Below are 19226 nucleotides of genomic sequence, written 5' to 3'. Positions count from 1 at the left end.
ATGTTATATGACATCTTCATGGAGGATTCAAAACAAAGAGTCATTTACACCAGCTAAACAATTCTTAAAGAACATAGTTTTTTAATAACATAATAAAATTGAATACAAATAAACCACGAATCTATTAATAATTGCGAAGTCCTTAATATCACGAATTTGATTAATCGAGAATAAAGTTCGGGAAATATTCAAATTAGCTGAATTAGATTTAAAGTAGATGTTTTAACATGGATCAATTTTAACCAATTGTAACTACAAAAGATTGTTATTATTATTAAAGCTTTATTAAATAAACTACAATAGATTAAAATACTTATTTGACAGAATAATGAAAAATTTTAGACATTTATTCGATTCCATTGTTTAATCGTTTAAAATTATAATAATTTAGTTAATACTGTTGTAGTATAAGTATTTCTTATTAGCTAGCTTAAAGAATTTATGTGTATTATCAACAACTATTTATCTGTGATCTAGACAAACGGATGCCATATTTTCTATAATGGTCATTCGAATATAGCTCAATTGGAAGCCATCAATCTAGCAAAACAACTGAACCGTTCACAATCGATTATCCTTACTGATGAATGAAATGACCCGCAACCTAGTTCCTATTTTAATCCACGCATTTCTTGTTTAAAATATTGTTGACAATAATATTTTTTTAGTATTAAACTTGATACACAAAGGAGTCAAGTATGAAGAATGGTTAATCTTATAAACGCGCTGAATGATTACGCTAACTTTAAGTATAGTCTTTGCGATAACAATTTTAGAGCGTTTTAGAAAGTGCGAATTGATCGTTGATATATTAAACACCAAAAAAACTCAATTTCAATGTTAAAGACTATATAACTGTGTTTTTAATTGCAGTAATATAGTCAGCAGTGTTGGCTTAGTGGTTTCAGCGTGTGACTCTCATCCCTGAGGTCGTAGGTTCGATCCCGGCTGTGCACCAATGGACGTTCTTTCTATGTGCGCATTTAACATTCGCTCGAACGGTGATGGAAAACATCGTGAGGAAACCGACATGTCTTAGACCCAAAAAAGTCGACGGCGAGTCTCAGGCACTGGAGGCTGATCACCTACTTGCCTATTAAATTTAAAAATGATCATGAAACAGATTCAGAAATCTGAGGCCCAGACCTAAAGAGGTTGTAGCGCCACTGATGTATTATTATGTCATTATTAGATAATTATATATATGAAAAGTACACAAATGAAAATAATCTAATAATATTCAAGAGGAGCCCAACCATAGACCAATGACAGCAGCTTTTGTAATCTTTATACAATATAGATACATAATAAGTCGTATAATTGGTGAATATTTAATATAATGTAGACAGTAAGTAAGTAAGACAGTGAGTAATCTAGAAATGGCACTTAATACATGATCAAAGTTTGCTTAACCCTTTTAGTATGTTGGATCACGTAGACTGTGCGTTTGAGACCATTATCCTAAACTGACAGTATTTTGTATGTGAACAACTAATTATTATCGCTATGTCTGCTCGAAATAAGCTGCTTGGCAACCAGCCTCCGTGTCTTAATAGTTAACTCGTCATGAGTTCGAATGCTGATAAAACAAAAATGATTTTACTATAAATGTTACCACTATAACAAATGCAGAAATGTCTATGTATGATTGGACTAATGGGTCTTTCAATAAAAAATATATGTGAACAGATGAAAAAGTATATAATATACTGTGTCAGGGGTCAATCAGCCGAATAATTTATTATAGACCTTGAACTGAATCTTCATAAAGACTACATTCATGGGAGTCGTAAAATCTGCTCCCATAAAACTCGTAAAATGCGAGTTATAGTTTACGTTAACTGGCTATCAAGAGGGAAACTGTCGGCTTTATTCTTAAAAGATTTATTTCTGATACTTTATGATTGATGGATTCCGTGCGATGTTCTTGGCCATCAGCGCGATTGAAATAGCATTTGTTCATGAGAAAACTTTTTGCTAATTGAATCCCGGAAGTTTATAGGCATTACTACAACCATCCAAGCTACACTTACTTTTTTTTTTTTTTATGTTACAGGAGGAAAAGAGCAGGTGGCTCGCCTGATGTTAATTGGAACCGTTCCCATTTCACACTGCAACAAGGCTCGCAAGCGCGCTGCCGGCCTTTTAAGAATTGGTACGCTCTTTTCTTGAAGGACCCTAAGTCCAATTGGTTCGGATAACAAGCTTTATAATTAAAATAAATGTTTGAATGTCTAAATCCATACAAATAATTTTGTTTTGTGTAAACATAGAGTAAAGTAATATATTTTGAAATAAAGCCTTTATTGCTGTTTACACTTACATGCTATATATCTTATGTAATATAATATGTAGTCCTAATCTATACTTAATATCTATCGGCAAACGGTTATTTATTAATTTACCGCTTGTCCTTCGACAAAGGCCTCCAAATTTCCAATCTTGGCGTTCTCTAGCGGTTCAAATCTACATCGGACCCGCTACTTTTTTTATATTATTTATAGTTTCCCACTTCGTGGGTACCACTCCGTCACTACTAACTATTCTGTTCCATTTTTGCCACTTTTCTCTGATCAAATGACTTGCATGCGTCATGATATTTAGTTTTTATATTAATATCGCTTAATTTTATTTTATATTTCCTTTTGACTCCTGCCTTGCGATACTGTAACTCACTTTTCGAACTCTCACAGCGGTTTTCATTCTGATAAGGAGGGAGCTTGTACTTTATTGTTTATCAGAATCCCAAATCGTAAAATGACTGCTTTACGACTGATTTGAGCGCAACCGCCGCTGTGAGAGTTCGAAAAGTGAGTTACAGAATCCCAAGGCTGTTGTATTTCTTTCCATAATATTTTGACAAATTTTTATCTTATTTACGAGTTGTTCTGTCAAATCTTAGGTCTGAAAATTCCGATCGAAATCATTAATTCGCATTTCGACTTTTTTATCATCACATTTTAAGTGGTCTAGTATTTATAAATCTAGTTCGAATCCAAAACCGTTTTACGACGGTTTCTAATGATGTATTATGCTTCAGTATTGGTAAACCAGAGGCCATTACTAGCACGCGGTGTGATTATGCTGCAATAATCTCAGCCCGTAATTATTCAGCCTCGAAATTCAAATGGATCAATTTAAGCCCCAGCTTTTATAAGCTTGCCGAGTGTACGATAATTAAACTGAATATACAAACATACCGTACGGGAAAATGTTTCAATGAGCTTAATATATTCAATACTAAGAATATGCAATGAACTAAACATTTACTCTAGAAACCGGGCTTATCTAATTTCATATCAATAATTTTAATATTGATGATGAGATGTCCACTCAAAATCAAAATAATAAATTATAATTCTTTAATTAAATATAATTTTCCAAAATATGTTATTCTGTCCCGGTTCCATACGGCTGGACATTTTTTTAATTATTTTAGAAATTAATAGCCAATGTTACTCAGAAATAATGTAGCATTAAATAAAATCGGATCAGTAGATTTTTTAATTTATTCATAACAAACATACAAATACTTAATTCATAATATTGGTGTAAATAAAGAAGTTAGAGTAATGCTTTATTAATAGCTATAGGTAACTCTTTCTGCCTGATTCATGTAATATTTAATGCTCCAATCTAACTTTTTCCCCTTCAGAAACTCAGTTATTTGGGGAACACATTTTTTGGCCTACGGTACTTCCATACATAATAAAGGTGACGTAACAATGTATTTTGTAAAATGATATAGAATAGTTAAACACTTACACCCAGTCCCTATAGCTAAAATATGTAATCTACGGCTTGTTGCAATTTATGATATATATTTTGCATAATAACATTGGTCAGTATGACTTTCAAAGGAGTTATAGAGTAGAATTTGTATAATGACCACAAAATTATTAAACAATCCGTAATTAAATATTTATTGGCACAATGGCCAGCATCAACGTAGCATGTATTTGCAGTTTTACGGAGACTCTTTTTGATCAAATTATACAGCATATGTGTATTTCGCCTAAAATTTACATAAAATAGTCTGGAGTATTTCGCATTCAATTTTTATGCTAATATGAAACTGCTTAGTAAGTACGCTAAAACCTTAAGTAATAACTTAGATTTATCATGGGATGGTGAAATTATGGTTTAATCTCTCATTATGTACCAAGTTAGGCAATCCTGTTATAGGTTTGTTTTGAGCAGATGTAGTGATACCATTGAATCATATGCAAAATTTGTTCTGATCAGAAAGCTCTACTTTCGAAGCATTTTGACGTTCTTTGGAATATATGTTTTTTATGCATTTATTTAATAATCTTGGTACTGCATACCATTTGTATCTCATTTTACACAGTCGTGAAACGTAAAAACTTGACGTTTGTGGACCAGTTATGACGGCATCTTGCCATACAGATTCGAAATAAAACGTTAGTTTGACATGTCAATAATCTTTTACTGTTGACAAAGAGCTGAGAGTGGGAATGATTTGATATGTGTGAAATTTCATAAAATATAATTCAAACCTTTTTCTATTATTGTTTTAAAAAATACTTATCTTTATCTATAATTTAGAAAATAAATTACTAACCGTAAGGCAAATATTTGTAAAATAATTTGTGTAAAATGAACACATAACATTGGAAGAACAGCTGTTGGCAATAATTACAGTTTTCAATCTAGTTCTATGCAAGTTTTAAATGCATTTAGATTGAGTAAGTTTACAAGAAGTTAAGCTTAATGTTAATACAGTTTTGGTACGTATTTATGTGCATATTGATTAAGTTAAAACGTGCAACCTAAAACCTATTATAAGGGTATATATATGTAGCAACAAAATTAAACTATCATACTTCTATAGACTTTGCATAGTGCGAAATTTTATGGTGATATCTTCTACCGTCTGGTTACACGGCGAGGTGATAACACAGGTTCTGGCACTCGACTTCTGTACACCTATCACATAAATTTATATTATGTATATTATGGTTGTGCGTTTTAACATTATCTATGGTTTATATAAGTGGACTGAAAAGTTATGCTGACGTGAATCTGTGTCGTCTTCGTTTAATGACTTATGCCTGGAATGTCTTTAAGCATTCTTCTCATTTATTTGCAAACAGAAATAAAATAAATATTTTTCAAATATAAAAGTAGCTGAGTGACCTTATCGCTACGAGGCGATCGCTTCCGGGGAACGAAGAGTTGTTTTTGTTAAGCGCACTTTTTGTGGCGTAAGCGAAACAATTTTTGTCGTAAGAATAAATCCCGTTATCATACGTTGTTAGCACTGAAGATATTATTTAATTAAATGAATACCCGAGCTTATTTTATTCTACTTCGTGTACAAAATAGCTATCATAAAAAGTTTGACAACAAAAGGATTATACAAAAATAAGTTAAATATCGATTTGTGAAGCAATGAATGTATGATTCATGCAAAATGTACGGGGTTTAAGTTCATTTTTATTACGTTCAGCGTTGCGCCAGATTTCGTACCACTCAAAATTTTGCGACACTCTAAAGTGAATGTATGTGTTCATAGACAATAGACAATTCCCTTTTTATATCCAATTGTTTTTGGGCGTAGCAATAAAACATTTCCTCTGTGGTTTGCTACATTTGACGAGCCGTAATCGAGTTTAGATCAACGCCGTCGAATATTTCGCCTCGATTCGTTACACTATTATTCGAATCGGTTAGTTTCGTTTGTTTGTCGTTCGATAAATACCGAAAGTTAACTTCATTAATTTGGTAAACTACATAATTAAATATATATGTTAAGACAGTAAAAATATGAGTGATTATGAGTTTTCTTCTTAATACAGATTTTAAGAGAATTTTTTTAATTAAGACAGAAGACAATAATAAATTTTACTCAAACGATTATTTACATGTTTGGCAGTTATTATAAGAGATTTGTTTTTCAGTAAAAAATAGACTTACTTTAGCAGGATCCTGGTGGTTGCTGGTCACATAAACGGAAGAACGACGGCCAAGCAGAGTCCGGCTTACAATGGAGCTGCTTCTCCTTCCTGACAACCGATCCTGTGGCACTGGCAACATTTTCCTCTAAAGAGTTAATATCATCGAAGCACTGTATGCACTGCACATGTATTTACAGCGACATAAGTTAAATCTATTTAATTAATTGAAAATACTAACAAAACGCAGGGCGAGCGTTGCAGCAGTTTGACTGAAAATGTTATACTGTATTAATTTTTAGATTTTAAATTACTTATCTTTTTAATAAATCCGTATCATTTAATTTGTCACTGAATCCATCTAGCGATATCTGTAACAAAAGACAATAGTTTTATACTTGGGTAGTATTATGCCTGAATTCTCGTAACCCTTTTCCATACAAATGGGGTCATTTCTTTCAGTCTCAAATGGTTGATATTAAGGATGTGTCAAAGTGAGTAATCTCATCATTTACTTTCTATGTATCCAATTTTACATAAATGAAAAAAGTGACGAATGATATGGGTTTGTCATGTCGTCTCAACGTTTTATTAATTAAATACGATAGCCTCCATCTTTAAATTACTTAACAAATTTTGATTATTTATAATTTTTATTTTAAAAGATACTTCATGGCATAACTTAATTGTTATGAAATAATTATCTTAAAAAAATCATACATTTGAAGTTAATTTTCTTATAAAAAGTAAAATCAAATATATTATACATGACCGTTCATGAGCGGTTTATGTTTACAGTAAGACAAAATTTACTTTACTTATAAAAAGAGTAATACTTATATCATATACCAGACATTAGCTGTATTCCAGAACCAAGCTGGAATCCATAACTATAATATATATACTAATATCGACCCCATTCTGATCTAATAAGTGATTGCTCTAATAGATGGAATAACATTGGTGAGGTATTACCACAATGTTTTTTCACTTTAACTAATTATTGGATGTATCATGTAAGGCGTTGTTATGTAAGAGAAATTTAAGAACGTAGACCTTTTTGCTATCGTTAGGCTTTAATGTCTATGATTCTTGGTCTAGTAGTTTGATTTTATAAATAGATTTTATTTATATAATTTTTTCTTTATACAAACTCAATTTTACTCCTAATCAAACCATGTTGTTTAATAATTTCAGATGGCTGATCAATTTTACACTCAAATGCTATGTGAAGAAATTTCTATCTCTTGCACTTTGAATGTGAAATTATTGTCTCTTTGTTTTCGACAAAATAAACCAGTAAGTAAAGTTTCCGTTCTAAGAATAATAAGTAAAATAAAGTATTCCTACTTTACTTGCAAAGCGTACATCAGTTACGTGACAAGCTTAAGTTTTCGCATAGTACTGGCGACCGATATAAATAATACTAAAAGCTCTGAAAGCTGTGGATTACATGCGGTTGTAATAACGAGTTGAGCCTATAATTAAAATTGTTAAGCTTAGACCAAAGGCGAATATTAAGCTTATTTATGACAAATGAAAAAGATTGTTTCTGTATTCTTTTTGGTGTCGTTGTTTTCTTCTTTTTTTAAAAGAGATAAGTTGAATTCACGCAGCGTAACATGAATTGAATAATTTTTAGAGAAACATCATACATCAATCACCGTCATCTATCTACTTAAGGGGTTACTGAAGGTTGTAAGGGGACATTTAATGTATGTGCGTACTCAACTTCAGATGTTCGAAGTTGTATTAGAGTATCCACGTTACAGGTGAAATGTTGTCCGTAATGGTTTCTAAACAAATGCAAATCTGTTTTTTTATACTTTTATGTTAATATTTTTTATCCTAGTATAAGCATGAAGCATTATATCACTTGATTTAATGTTTTATCGTGCAATAGTTATAGCTGTGCAATAAAAACACACGAGTATAAAATCCTACTTCTCCAACGTCATATCTAGATGATCCACATTAAAATCTCAAGTATGAGCATTCCATTGCATTTGAATATTGTCAGTGATAATATTATCGCAGATAAAGAACACATATAAAAATTTCCTGTACCACCTTTCAAAGTTCGCAAAATATTTTTGTGCAAAAAATACACGATCGCCAAAATTAAAGCCCCAACTGTCAACTGCAATATACCGTCCTACTTTAAGCTTAATTCACGATTCGTTAACTTTGGTTTAAATAGACTTACAATGTACATATAGCAAAGAAAACATTTTGTGAAATGACACTCAAAGTTATGACTTATGACGAAACTTTTGTATACGCTTTGTGAATGTTCTGTTTTTGCAGCTGCCAATTTCGTTTTGTTAGTCATTTGAATATTGGATAGGAGAATGTAAAGTAATTTTTCAGTTGGTTACGTGAAAATACTTGTGTAATATTAACTCTACACAACTAGGTATGTGTAGTATGGCTTGAATGGCGTCTCATTGGTCTAGTGGTTAGTACCCCTGACTGCGAATCCATGGGTCCCGGGTTCGATCCCCGACTGAGACAAACATCGATGTGATGAGCATTTGGTGTTGTGCTTAGGTCTTGGGTGTTTAAATATGTATTTATATGTCTATCTATCTATAATATGTATGTATATCCGTTGCCTAGTACCCATAACACAAGCTTCACCAGCTTAGCATGGGACTAGGTCAATTGGTGTGAATTATCCAATCAGAAAAAAATAAAAAAAAAATAAAATGACATATTTTGGTATGAGGTGTGTAAAACATTTTTATTAATAGCGAATATAAATTATTTCCTTCCTTTCTAAGATTTTACCTTTTATGTTAACCACTTATAAGCACACAGCAATAGAAGTCAGCTGTTACAAATTCATACTTATTTAATTATTATTTAAATCTAGTATGTATGCGCGAGGTGCGATTCGTTTCACAATTTGACGGTTTCACTTCGATAGATTATAATCTACCGAATAATAATAAGTTAAATTATAAGCAGTTCGTTGAGGTTCACAATCTTTCAACAGTTTACAATCTCGCGAGATAGATTACAATCTAACGGTGTTTACAATTTTTCGGTGAAATATGTAAGGCAAAGAATTCACGTTTCATATCGATAAAACTTGTCAAAATGTATTACGTAATTCTTTAGCATCTGAAAGGAAAAACTAAAAAATCACTTCGCTCTAGTACCTATTCCATTAATTAATGGAATCGGAATTCAATAGAAGCAAGGAGAGCAAAATGGGAAAATCGACCAAGTAACGTCAGATAACTAAGATGGATAGGTCATTAATAATCCACCTCCCATAACCTTATATATGTATTAAATAATCCATAATAGTGTTTGTCTTATAAACACGACTAGAGCGATTTTTGAAAAAGCGAATAAAGTATAATAAAATATTTAGTTTGTCAATGTTTCTTAATTTTACCGTGGCTTTTGTAATTTTTCAAGCTTTCATCAACAAATTGCTGATAGAGTCCGTCCGACAGTGATAAGAAGCCAAATTAAGAATGAGACTCCAAAACAGAAAATATAAATGCAGGCTAACAGGAGCCAGGTCACAGCTCACAGGAATTCCTGCTAAAGGGTGGCTACTGGCTACGCTTTATCAATTTTCCCATGCACCGACGCGGCTATAAAATCATCTACCTTTATTCGTGGCTTTATTATTAAAACAATAACAAGCTTCCTGTGTCGTGCGTTTTACTACCGAATAGCGAGTTATTTTTTGGTTTTGAGAAACGTTCTCAAAAAAAAAATTAATGTGTTGTGTAAAATTTTATGTTAGTTAGGTAGTTCCGGTATCCGCGTGTGACTCTCAACCCTGAGGTCGCAGGTTCATAATGGACTTTCTGTCTATGTGGACATTTAATACTCTCTCGTATATTGAAGGATCTTGAGGAAACCGGCCTGCCTTAGTCCTAATCAGTCGACGGTGCGTGTGAGGCACAGGAGGTTGATCTACTATTTGCCTATTAGAAAAAAGAATACTCACGAAGCAGATATAAATACACAAATCTGAGGCCCAGACAGTTAAGACACCAGCCATTGATTTGATGGATATTTAAATACTTTAAATAAATAATGTAAACGTGTAAATTGTGTCTTACAAGATGTATACTAATATCGTCATTTAAATAACTCCTTTAAGTGATATGCTTTACCTAATAAAAATAGGTGTTGTATTTATAATAGGGATTGTATGTTACAATTATTCATATTAACACAGTACGTAACTGCATGCAAATGATTCTTGTTTAATAACATAGATAAGAAAATCTTAAAATGTCATTGTATTTGTTTTGGTAAGAAAACAATGTGAATTATTATTTATTAGAATACATCTATCTGCGCTTATAAGCACTTCATGACACTAAATAATGCTGGTATATATTTTGGCAAGACCGTGTTCTGCGAGCAATTGTAAACACTCCTTATACTGTATCTGTCATTGATTTATAGCATACTTCATTATTATGACCCAGGTTTAGACTGACATGTCGAACATTACTCATTTTATTTATTTTCCTACAATGAAACTTTAAGCACGTACTATGTACTACGTATCACATGTAGTGTGAAGAAAATATATACTATATAATTAAATAGTATGTTAAACTATTGATTGAGCGTGCAAGGGTTGCATATGTAGATTGTTCTCAAAAAAACATAAGGCTCTTTATTTAAATTATATGCTAACGAGATATCAGTAATCAGTAGTTAAATAAAAAGCTTTAAGAATCGTTTATGAACACATTAAAAATTACTTCTAAAAACAATATCGTAAATCCTGTTAATATTTAAATTTTTAATAAAATAAGGTTAAGTAAAGGTTTCAATATTAATTTAATAAATAAAGAATACATTGAAATTACAAATGTCGCTTTCTTTTATTAAAAATAGGTCAAAAATAATAACACTGAGCAACACCAAAGCCGCTGCGTGGCCATAATTTTTAACTTACTCCAATTAAATTTACTCTCTTTATAACTTGATCTTATTAGGGACCAGCGAATGGAATTTTTTCTTTGCCATAATATTTCAGCGCTGTCCTCACGTTGGTACATAGATGCAGACGTATTTAGATAAATAAGTAAACATCCGGTCTGTGATTTATTACACATTCTATAAAAGAATTTGGATATTATTTATTATTGATTTATTCAATTCAAATGAGTTAGACAAACTTAGGTATTTTTTAGTATGTTCTAAGTATAGGTGTTACGAACTTTCTTATTTCAATATAATTCTTTTAAATAGATAACATAGTGTAAAATGAAACTGGTTACCTGCGCAAATATTTGTCTACCGTGCCACTTAATTGCTAGATTATTGTATATTATTGTACGTAGGATGTTTAAGTAATTTTAAATTAAGAACGCAGCGAGCTCACGCTTAGCATATTTCACCTATTACAAGGTTAATGGGCGATGATGGCGCCCAAGAACGGAATATATTATAGTACTAAACGCTCAAGTTTGAGCTCTAATTTTCCTACAGTTCCTGGCGACTCTTTACACTCTTACGCCCGCTTTTCGCTATAAAATTAACGACACATCACTGTTATAAATCTTGTAGTCAGTTATGCACTGGTTTACTGAAAGCTCGGGGTACAAGTACTGGGGAAATCCTATTCTATAGGGGTTCAGAACTTAGTTTATTAAATGTAATGGCAACTTTTATTGGCAATCATATTTCCTCCCTCAAGTTCGCCTTTGTTTTTATATAGGAATTCGATCCTCATGAGAGTGTCTCAAAATAAACTGGACAAGATAAATGAAGACAGTAAAACCCAGCTAGAAAGCTATTTGTTGACTTGGCTTCTGTAAGCTTTTGCAGTTACATGTAAACTTGTTTTATTTGATCTTAGTGTTATTTTATATTTTCGAATTGAGAAGCAGCGAGGGTAGAAAGTAAAAGGACGAAACGATTTTGCGCTCCGTTCAATGGTGATTGGTCAACTGCATTTCTATTCCAATACGAACTTGGACTTAGACTCGCGACATTTTGCGTCATGTTTTTACGTCCGATTGACCAATCAGAAACAAACGCAGTTTCTACTTGCGTTCTTCTTTTTATACTCTCAGCCCCTGGTACAGTTCAAGACAAATATTTTCAAAAATAAACTATCGTTGACATATATTGTATGTCTGCGTAGACATAGCGCAAATATCTACAATCTTATACGATCTCTCATATTGATATCAAAATCTTTACAATAGGCTGTAATATAAAAACCTATCAATGGGTTTGTTTTACTTTAGAAATAGTAATTACTTTGAATATACAAAAACAATGCAGAATATTACAGCAATTGGAAAAAATAGTAGTTTTTAAAGTGAAACTTTTATTACATCGTCTCAAACTTTTTCGTCTGTGTATTGCATGTCGCGTGACGGTCGGCCGCGTAGTAGGGATAAAGTAAAAGGCGCTTGTCATTGCAGCCAAGGCTAATATGGCGGCGCCTATAGTTCGCAGCTGACCGTGTAGTGTAAAGACTATTATTTCCTATGTGTATATAATCTAAATAATTGTTAAGTATTATATATGTCGTACTCTCTAAGACACAGAGTTCAATAAAAATATTAGTTGGAGACTTAGTCTACTTTTATTATTTCTCATTATCATTCCAATTTTCCAGGTATAAAATTAAGATTGATAAAGCAAATTTTATACCCTTAATGGAATATTATTCCAATTTTTTTTAGTTAAATATGTGAAAAAAAGTTTTACTTTTACCGTGGTTTCATAAAACCACACAATCCTTTTTTTTTAATTATAAATTTCTATTAAAAAGGTGAACTAATGAATTTTTATGCTTAAAATTAATTTACAAGCATATACCACAAATTTAATAGCTTTTAAAACCTACTTATAGCCGAAGCAAGTAGGCAACTTTGGGCAAAGTTTTTGATCCCCATAGAACCGTGATAATCTAGTAAGATTACCGCTACTCCCAAACTTTCTGCTCACTCCGACCACACGACATGATGAGAATTATGCAGTATAACATTATCGTTTATGGAATCAGTAGAATCGTACACTTATTTTAACAACCGTTAACATTAATTAGAAATAGTAATTAAATTACTATAATAATTGCAATAAAACTTCTAAGGCATGACAATTCCTATGCGTCGAATATATGTACACTAAGAAAACAGCTTAGAAATTATGATCTCATAACAAGTACAGGAGATAGTAATTGTACCATTTACACAAATTGTAAATGAAAAATGGAATTTCAAAAATCATAGAAGCGTATTCTTTTGAAAGCAAATATTTATTTTGAACCAATACAACGTAATTCCCGATTCGTGACCCAATAAGTAACAGAGTTTGGAACGAATAATTTTGAAGCGAAACATAACTGTTAGAGTCAATAAATATTTTTCGTTTTTATTGTACCAAGCGTTCAATAAGCTTTCAGATATGCAGAAATTCGCAAGAAATGTATTGCCATTTCATAGGGAATTCAATTTTTCCATCCGCGTGATTTAAAAATCCGTAAGTGCACTCGGCTCGGTCTTATATATTTGATATGACACATAAGATCGATGTTTTTTGTATCACGTAGATATTGATATTGTCCTACTAATATTATGACTAACTAACGTTCAGATAGATTATTTTAATAATCTAGTGTGTAAATAAGAAAATTTCCAACTATTTGAACTTATGTTGTAATAAGTACCTATTTTTTCTCAAGTTTCTACGTTCCTGATAACTTTTTAGGAAATAATGTAATTAACAGGGTGCTGGTTATTAAAAATTGCTATGAGTTGTATGCATGAGTAAGCATAAAGGATGCAATTACGTGATGGATACGTAAAATTTTCCCGCTAAGCCGAGTGTAATTTGGACCATTAACTAATGGATGTCTGGGTGTTCAACCATAAATTAGCGGGGTATCTTTAATACGTTTTCATTTTTGAAGCATGCTACACTAAATTTCTTACGTTTAGTTTTAGAAGTACGTTATGTCTTCTTTTAAAGTCTTTAATTAAACCCCATTATTAATGTCTGCCTAATTTTAATTTTTATTCCTAGGTTGGAACTGAAACACTCTTTCTAATAGATTGTATTTACACTGTGATGAAAAGGCATTACACATTTAAAGTTAGCTAAATAAAGGTAGTCTCTATTATGTCAGCAAAATACATAATTTATTTAAAATAGTTCACAAATTCAGTAATGTGAGTTTATAAGGAACCATCTAACCTTAAGTTTAATTTTTGACAGAAATGTTATGAAAAGATCCAAATTTGACATTTCTTCTTACTTGTAGTAGATACAAGTAAAAGCTATAGAAGACTAACCCAATCAAGAACCAATCGAGGATATATCTTATGCCAGTATCACATACTTAAACAATATAAATCATGCTTGGTCACCTCTCGCCATTTATTCAAATCGCTTATCTTCCGTAAACCTTTTCTCGGAGAATCGTTTAGTCATATCGCATTGTGCTTACACATGCAGACGAATTATCCATTACACAGCGAAACTAAATCACGTGTAAGATCGCAAAAATTTTACTATATTTTATGTTATCCGGACGTATTCTTTAATTTGGACGTTTGCATAGTTTGCAAAGTAAAACTTTAATTTAATTATGCGTTCATTTTCTATGAAATACAGAGCTATCGTTTGTAAAAAAACTAAACTTACGGATTGATTGATTGTTTTTGAATGCTTAAAATCAAATTAGAATCCTATTAATAGTAAATTATAATCTTTAACAATCCGTAATAGTTAAATAAAAGTTACGTTATCTTTAATAACCGTTTTATATAGGTTTTGTATAGTCGGATCAACAGTACAATTGATAAATAAAAAATTTACGCAAATACTCGTAACAACTTTTGAAACTCATATTAAAATGTGAAGTGTAATTTTTGAGTTCATGATTTTCCTTACAGTAATATGAGAAGTTTACTATAATATTCGCTCGGGGACGAGGGCATAATGGAGTAATATCAATGTGAGACGCTGTAATGAAATCTCATTTTATTCCAACTTTATTTGTATTACCTATTAGTTTAAATAACTTCTGTAGTATGTATTGTTTATCTATTGTATAGAGTTTATATAAATAATATAAGATATGTGATTTATACATAATAAGTACCATATCCTATATGTATCTATGAGTTCTTTCATATTTTGAGCAATCATATTTTCTTTTACCGAATAATATGATTTTTAAAGTATACAAACGCGTATTCTTTTCCACATAACGCGACGTCAACCATACTTGAAACGTGGAGTTTTTAATAAATGTGTTTTTATACATTAAACGTTTCATTTAAATTTCTAGGAAAGCAATCTTAAGCACTAATTCGAATAGTATAGCATCAAAATGTAACTAAGATTTTGATAAATGTGTGAGCGAGATAAATCCCATGCACGCAACATCTCCGTTCATTTAATACTTTTTGGCCTTATAAAAAATCAATGAAGAAAACCTTTTAAAACATTAATGAAACCATCTTACGCCGTTCAAGGCCTTAAGAACTAAAAACAAACAATGTTTTCAACAAAAAACCCTTCGAGTAGGGACTAGGTGCAAACGACACAATCCATTACAATTTACGCAGAGATCTCCATTTCGGGTCGGGTAATGTTGCAAAGAAAATAAGAAATTCGCAGACATGTGGCCAAGTTACACAACAGTTGTACACATTCATACTACCTATAATAATAAACATACCCAGAGCTTAACAGAACACTAATATATCTGGAGATTTGGTACTTTACCGATTACTAGAGAATGCGTTTATGTTATTATAGTATTACGTGATAAATACGTATGTTACGAAGTACAAAGCGGGTAATCACGATATGTTGTATCAATGATTTAGTCTAGGTGGGTTTAATAACTTTTTTTACAGTACAGTTCAATGTTTCTTTTTGTACGTACTATATTAATTATATTGGTGGCACTGAGAATAATAATTAATGCCAAAAAATTATATTCAAAATCACGCAAATACATGTTCTTTGGTTAGCTTGAAATATGAAACAGTCAAAATTTCATTATAGCGTATTTTATGCCTTTATGATTAATTTATATTTCATCCTTACTAGGATTATAAATATTATAAAAATTAGTTGATAACATTTTAGTTTCTCATCCATGTGACCTCACATCGACGAATCACCTATGAAATAGTATATAAGTACGTAAAGAGGTATATAATATTTTTATAAACAACTAGCTGGCCTGGCGAAAATCGTACCGCCTAACAGTCGATTCTTTATTTTTTTTTAATACTTATTCTGCTATTCGGGACACCGGTCTAGCTAGTAAGATAAAAAAAAGAAAGTTGATAATACAACAAATACATTATGTCAAAAAATAAAAATTTACCTTCCCGCAACCCCTCCACTAACACTTGAACTTTATAATATGGTATTAAAGTTCAAATTTCCTTTAAATATTATTACGAATATTTTGTATGGGAATATAGAAAAGTGTTGTTTGTAGACTTTTTCACTCAATTTTTTGAATTTTTCTCTCCGTAAGAACCATCCTCGTACTTCAAGGAATATTATAAAAAAAGAATCAGACAAATCGGGCAAGCCGTTTTCATGTTATGTCGTGACAACGGAAAACGGGTTTCATTTTTATATATATAGATATTCAATTAACGTAATCTTTTGTAACCCTTATCAGTTACTATCAATTGGGTAGCAAACGTCAACTACAGGAAAATCCCGATATTAGGTACAATAGTTCTTATCGGAATATTAAACGGAATTGTATTGAGTATCAGCCGGAACTTTACCTGAGCGACACGGTGAGAATATTACGATACATATTACATACTTAAGTATTCCAATATCCTGAAGCGTCGCTGGAATACGATGGGTTCCCTGTACTTTTTTAAGTAGTTGTTGGCCATACTTTTAGCATTTCACAACATCAAGAGAATATTTTGCGAGTATTTATATTAAATTATCTTTTTAAATAACAATGATGTAACCTTTAGTTATTCGATAACTAATTATAAACTTACCTATTTGTTATTTATTTTAAAAAATGCTATACACGATGCCCTCTTTTAAATGTAAGGAATTTAATAGAATTTAATATTGAAATCTTTCAAGTGAACATTCTTTTGAGCTCTTGGTGTGCTGTTTACAATGTCTTCGAGTGAAATAATTGGAAGTAAGGAAAAAGTTTTGTTGTTTTTAAACATACATTATAATATGTAAGAAAAATGTTTTTTCAGAAATCATAGATATTTGCTTACATTTCTCTTAAAATTTCAACCAAATGTTTGTTTTGTGTTTCTTATAGACCAAGTGTCAATTTGTTGCTCGTTCCACACAGTGGTAGTGCAAAACGTTTATAAAAATCGAGGTTGTGAAACTGGAGGAGATTTTAGGTGTACAAACGCAATCCATAGATTGCGTGATGTATAGATTAATTAATGATAGATGTGATAAGAATAATTAAACGCTGTACGTCAAGAAGTGACAAGGGACGGAGTACCATCTGCAAAAAAACCTAGATAAACAATTTCCCTCACATGAGTGAGTCCCGAGAAAGTTTTAATTAAGCGAAATTTAAGTTTACGCAGATCACTTGTTCTTGTTATATTGTTCTCGAACTTAAACGACTTAATTAACGTTAAGTGTCGCCATCTTCCCGTCATCTAGATAATTATACAAATATTGAAAGTCGCCAACTTGAGACCGATTACTTTACAAGTTCATTATAACTCTCTTCTCCCTAAAATCACACATTTTGTAAATTACGGTTATTATGCTAATGTGTTCATTCTGAAGGTATAACGAATGAAATATTTATCCGAAACCGCTTATATATACGTATTTCTTTTAAAGGCACTTCTAATTAGTTTATATAAATAAAGTATAAGTAAAAAATATGTAAAGAAGTTAAGTTTATAGTCTATGTCATGGTGATTTATGGGTTCACCGAAGTTGCAAAAACCCAATAGGGCGCATACGAAAGAAGGACCAATTAATTCAATAGCAGATACGCATGTAATGAGATTATAACAAGATTACGTCTAAACACTAAATACATTACTGTAATAAGGTACAGAAATTGAACTAGATACTTACAAAAACTGACATTCTTATATAGCCGGCCGGTATAAGTATCACTTTACATCAGATTAGCCTTTTGTGTTTTTCGCCTGTTTTATAAATAAAACCGTTCTTTAAAATATCTAGCATCATGGCTTAATGCTGCACAACAAATTGGCTTTTATTTATCAAAAATTGATATTGCAAATACTTAATACAAGCGATAATTATTTTCACTTAAAAACATAATTCCATTTAAATCTCTCTAATTAAAAGTACCTATTATGGTCGCTCGGTTTCTTGTAAAGTATACAGATTATGTAAAGGCACGATGTCAATTTTGCACAATGATGTACCAGCTCAGTTAATATACACTGAATAAAAAATCGTTTGAAAAGGTATTACAGATAATTTTTACATTCCTTATGGTTTGAGCGGTAGAGTAGAAGTAGTAATACACGGGACAGACCCAAGAGAAGTAGTAGTAGAAATACTTTTTATATTTTAGAACTACCATTTAAATCACTGTAAATATAACAAAATTGTATAGTTAAATGAACGTATTTTAATTTATAATTTAAAAAACTAAATATTTATGTCACTAGTTAGTAAGTACCAAATGTAAAAATCCTAGAACTAAAAAATTCAAATGATTTAATCTACAGAAAGGAAAAGTCCTTATCTAATAACATACCTCTATATATATTTAAGTAAACACTATCATAATGACGAATTCAAAATAATCGGAAAATTCTGTGTGGAAAACTAAACAAACGATCTGGCGCCCGATACGGCTAGAGGGCGGTTCAAGACTGGCTACACGGTTATGAACGCTACGAAGATCGCTATGAATGTACAGCTACGCAAAGAAGCTATACAATATTAAAGCTCTTAAGCGTCGTAGCAAACTCGTAGCTGATTGAAGAAAGTGCTATTAATTTAACAAATATTGAATGCTAGATTCTGTTTGTCGGATTTGATATTAATAACTACTTTTGTTTCTCTCAACCCAAATTCATTGTAATCGTTTGAAATATTATATATAAACGTACCTAACAAGCAAAAAAACAGCTCTCTTTTGTAATAAAAACAGGACTACTAAAAGCACATAAAATAGTCGTATTACATTGGTTCAACTATAGAACTAATCAATCTATGGCAAATTTTATAGAAAGAGGCGAGTTTAGTATAAAAAGTATTTTTTATGAATAACGGTTAGATTTCTTACAATTTAATGTTGGGAGGAAAGGGAATAAAATTAATATTATT

At 31.3% G+C, this 19226-nt stretch overlaps 1 protein-coding gene across 1 annotated transcript in view; it reads right to left on the bottom strand.

Moving 5' to 3' along the window:
* Positions 1-18762, bottom strand: part of LOC125054945 — a 55739-nt gene extending 36977 nt beyond the window's left edge. Inside the window, exons 1-2 of the mRNA XM_047657099.1 lie at positions 18652-18762; positions 5941-6289 (exon numbers count right to left, since the gene is read on the bottom strand). Coding sequence (XP_047513055.1) covers positions 5941-6060 — 120 coding nt within the window. The 5' untranslated portion in view covers positions 6061-6289; positions 18652-18762. The remainder of the gene's footprint in view (positions 1-5940; positions 6290-18651) is intronic.
* Positions 18763-19226: the final 464 nt, after the last annotated feature.

Source organism: Pieris napi, chromosome 1 (assembly GCF_905475465.1).
Source record: "Pieris napi chromosome 1, ilPieNapi1.2, whole genome shotgun sequence".
Taxonomy (NCBI): domain Eukaryota; kingdom Metazoa; phylum Arthropoda; class Insecta; order Lepidoptera; family Pieridae; genus Pieris; species Pieris napi.
Note: the sequence above shows the minus strand (reverse complement) of the source record. Positions and strands in the feature narration are given on the sequence as shown.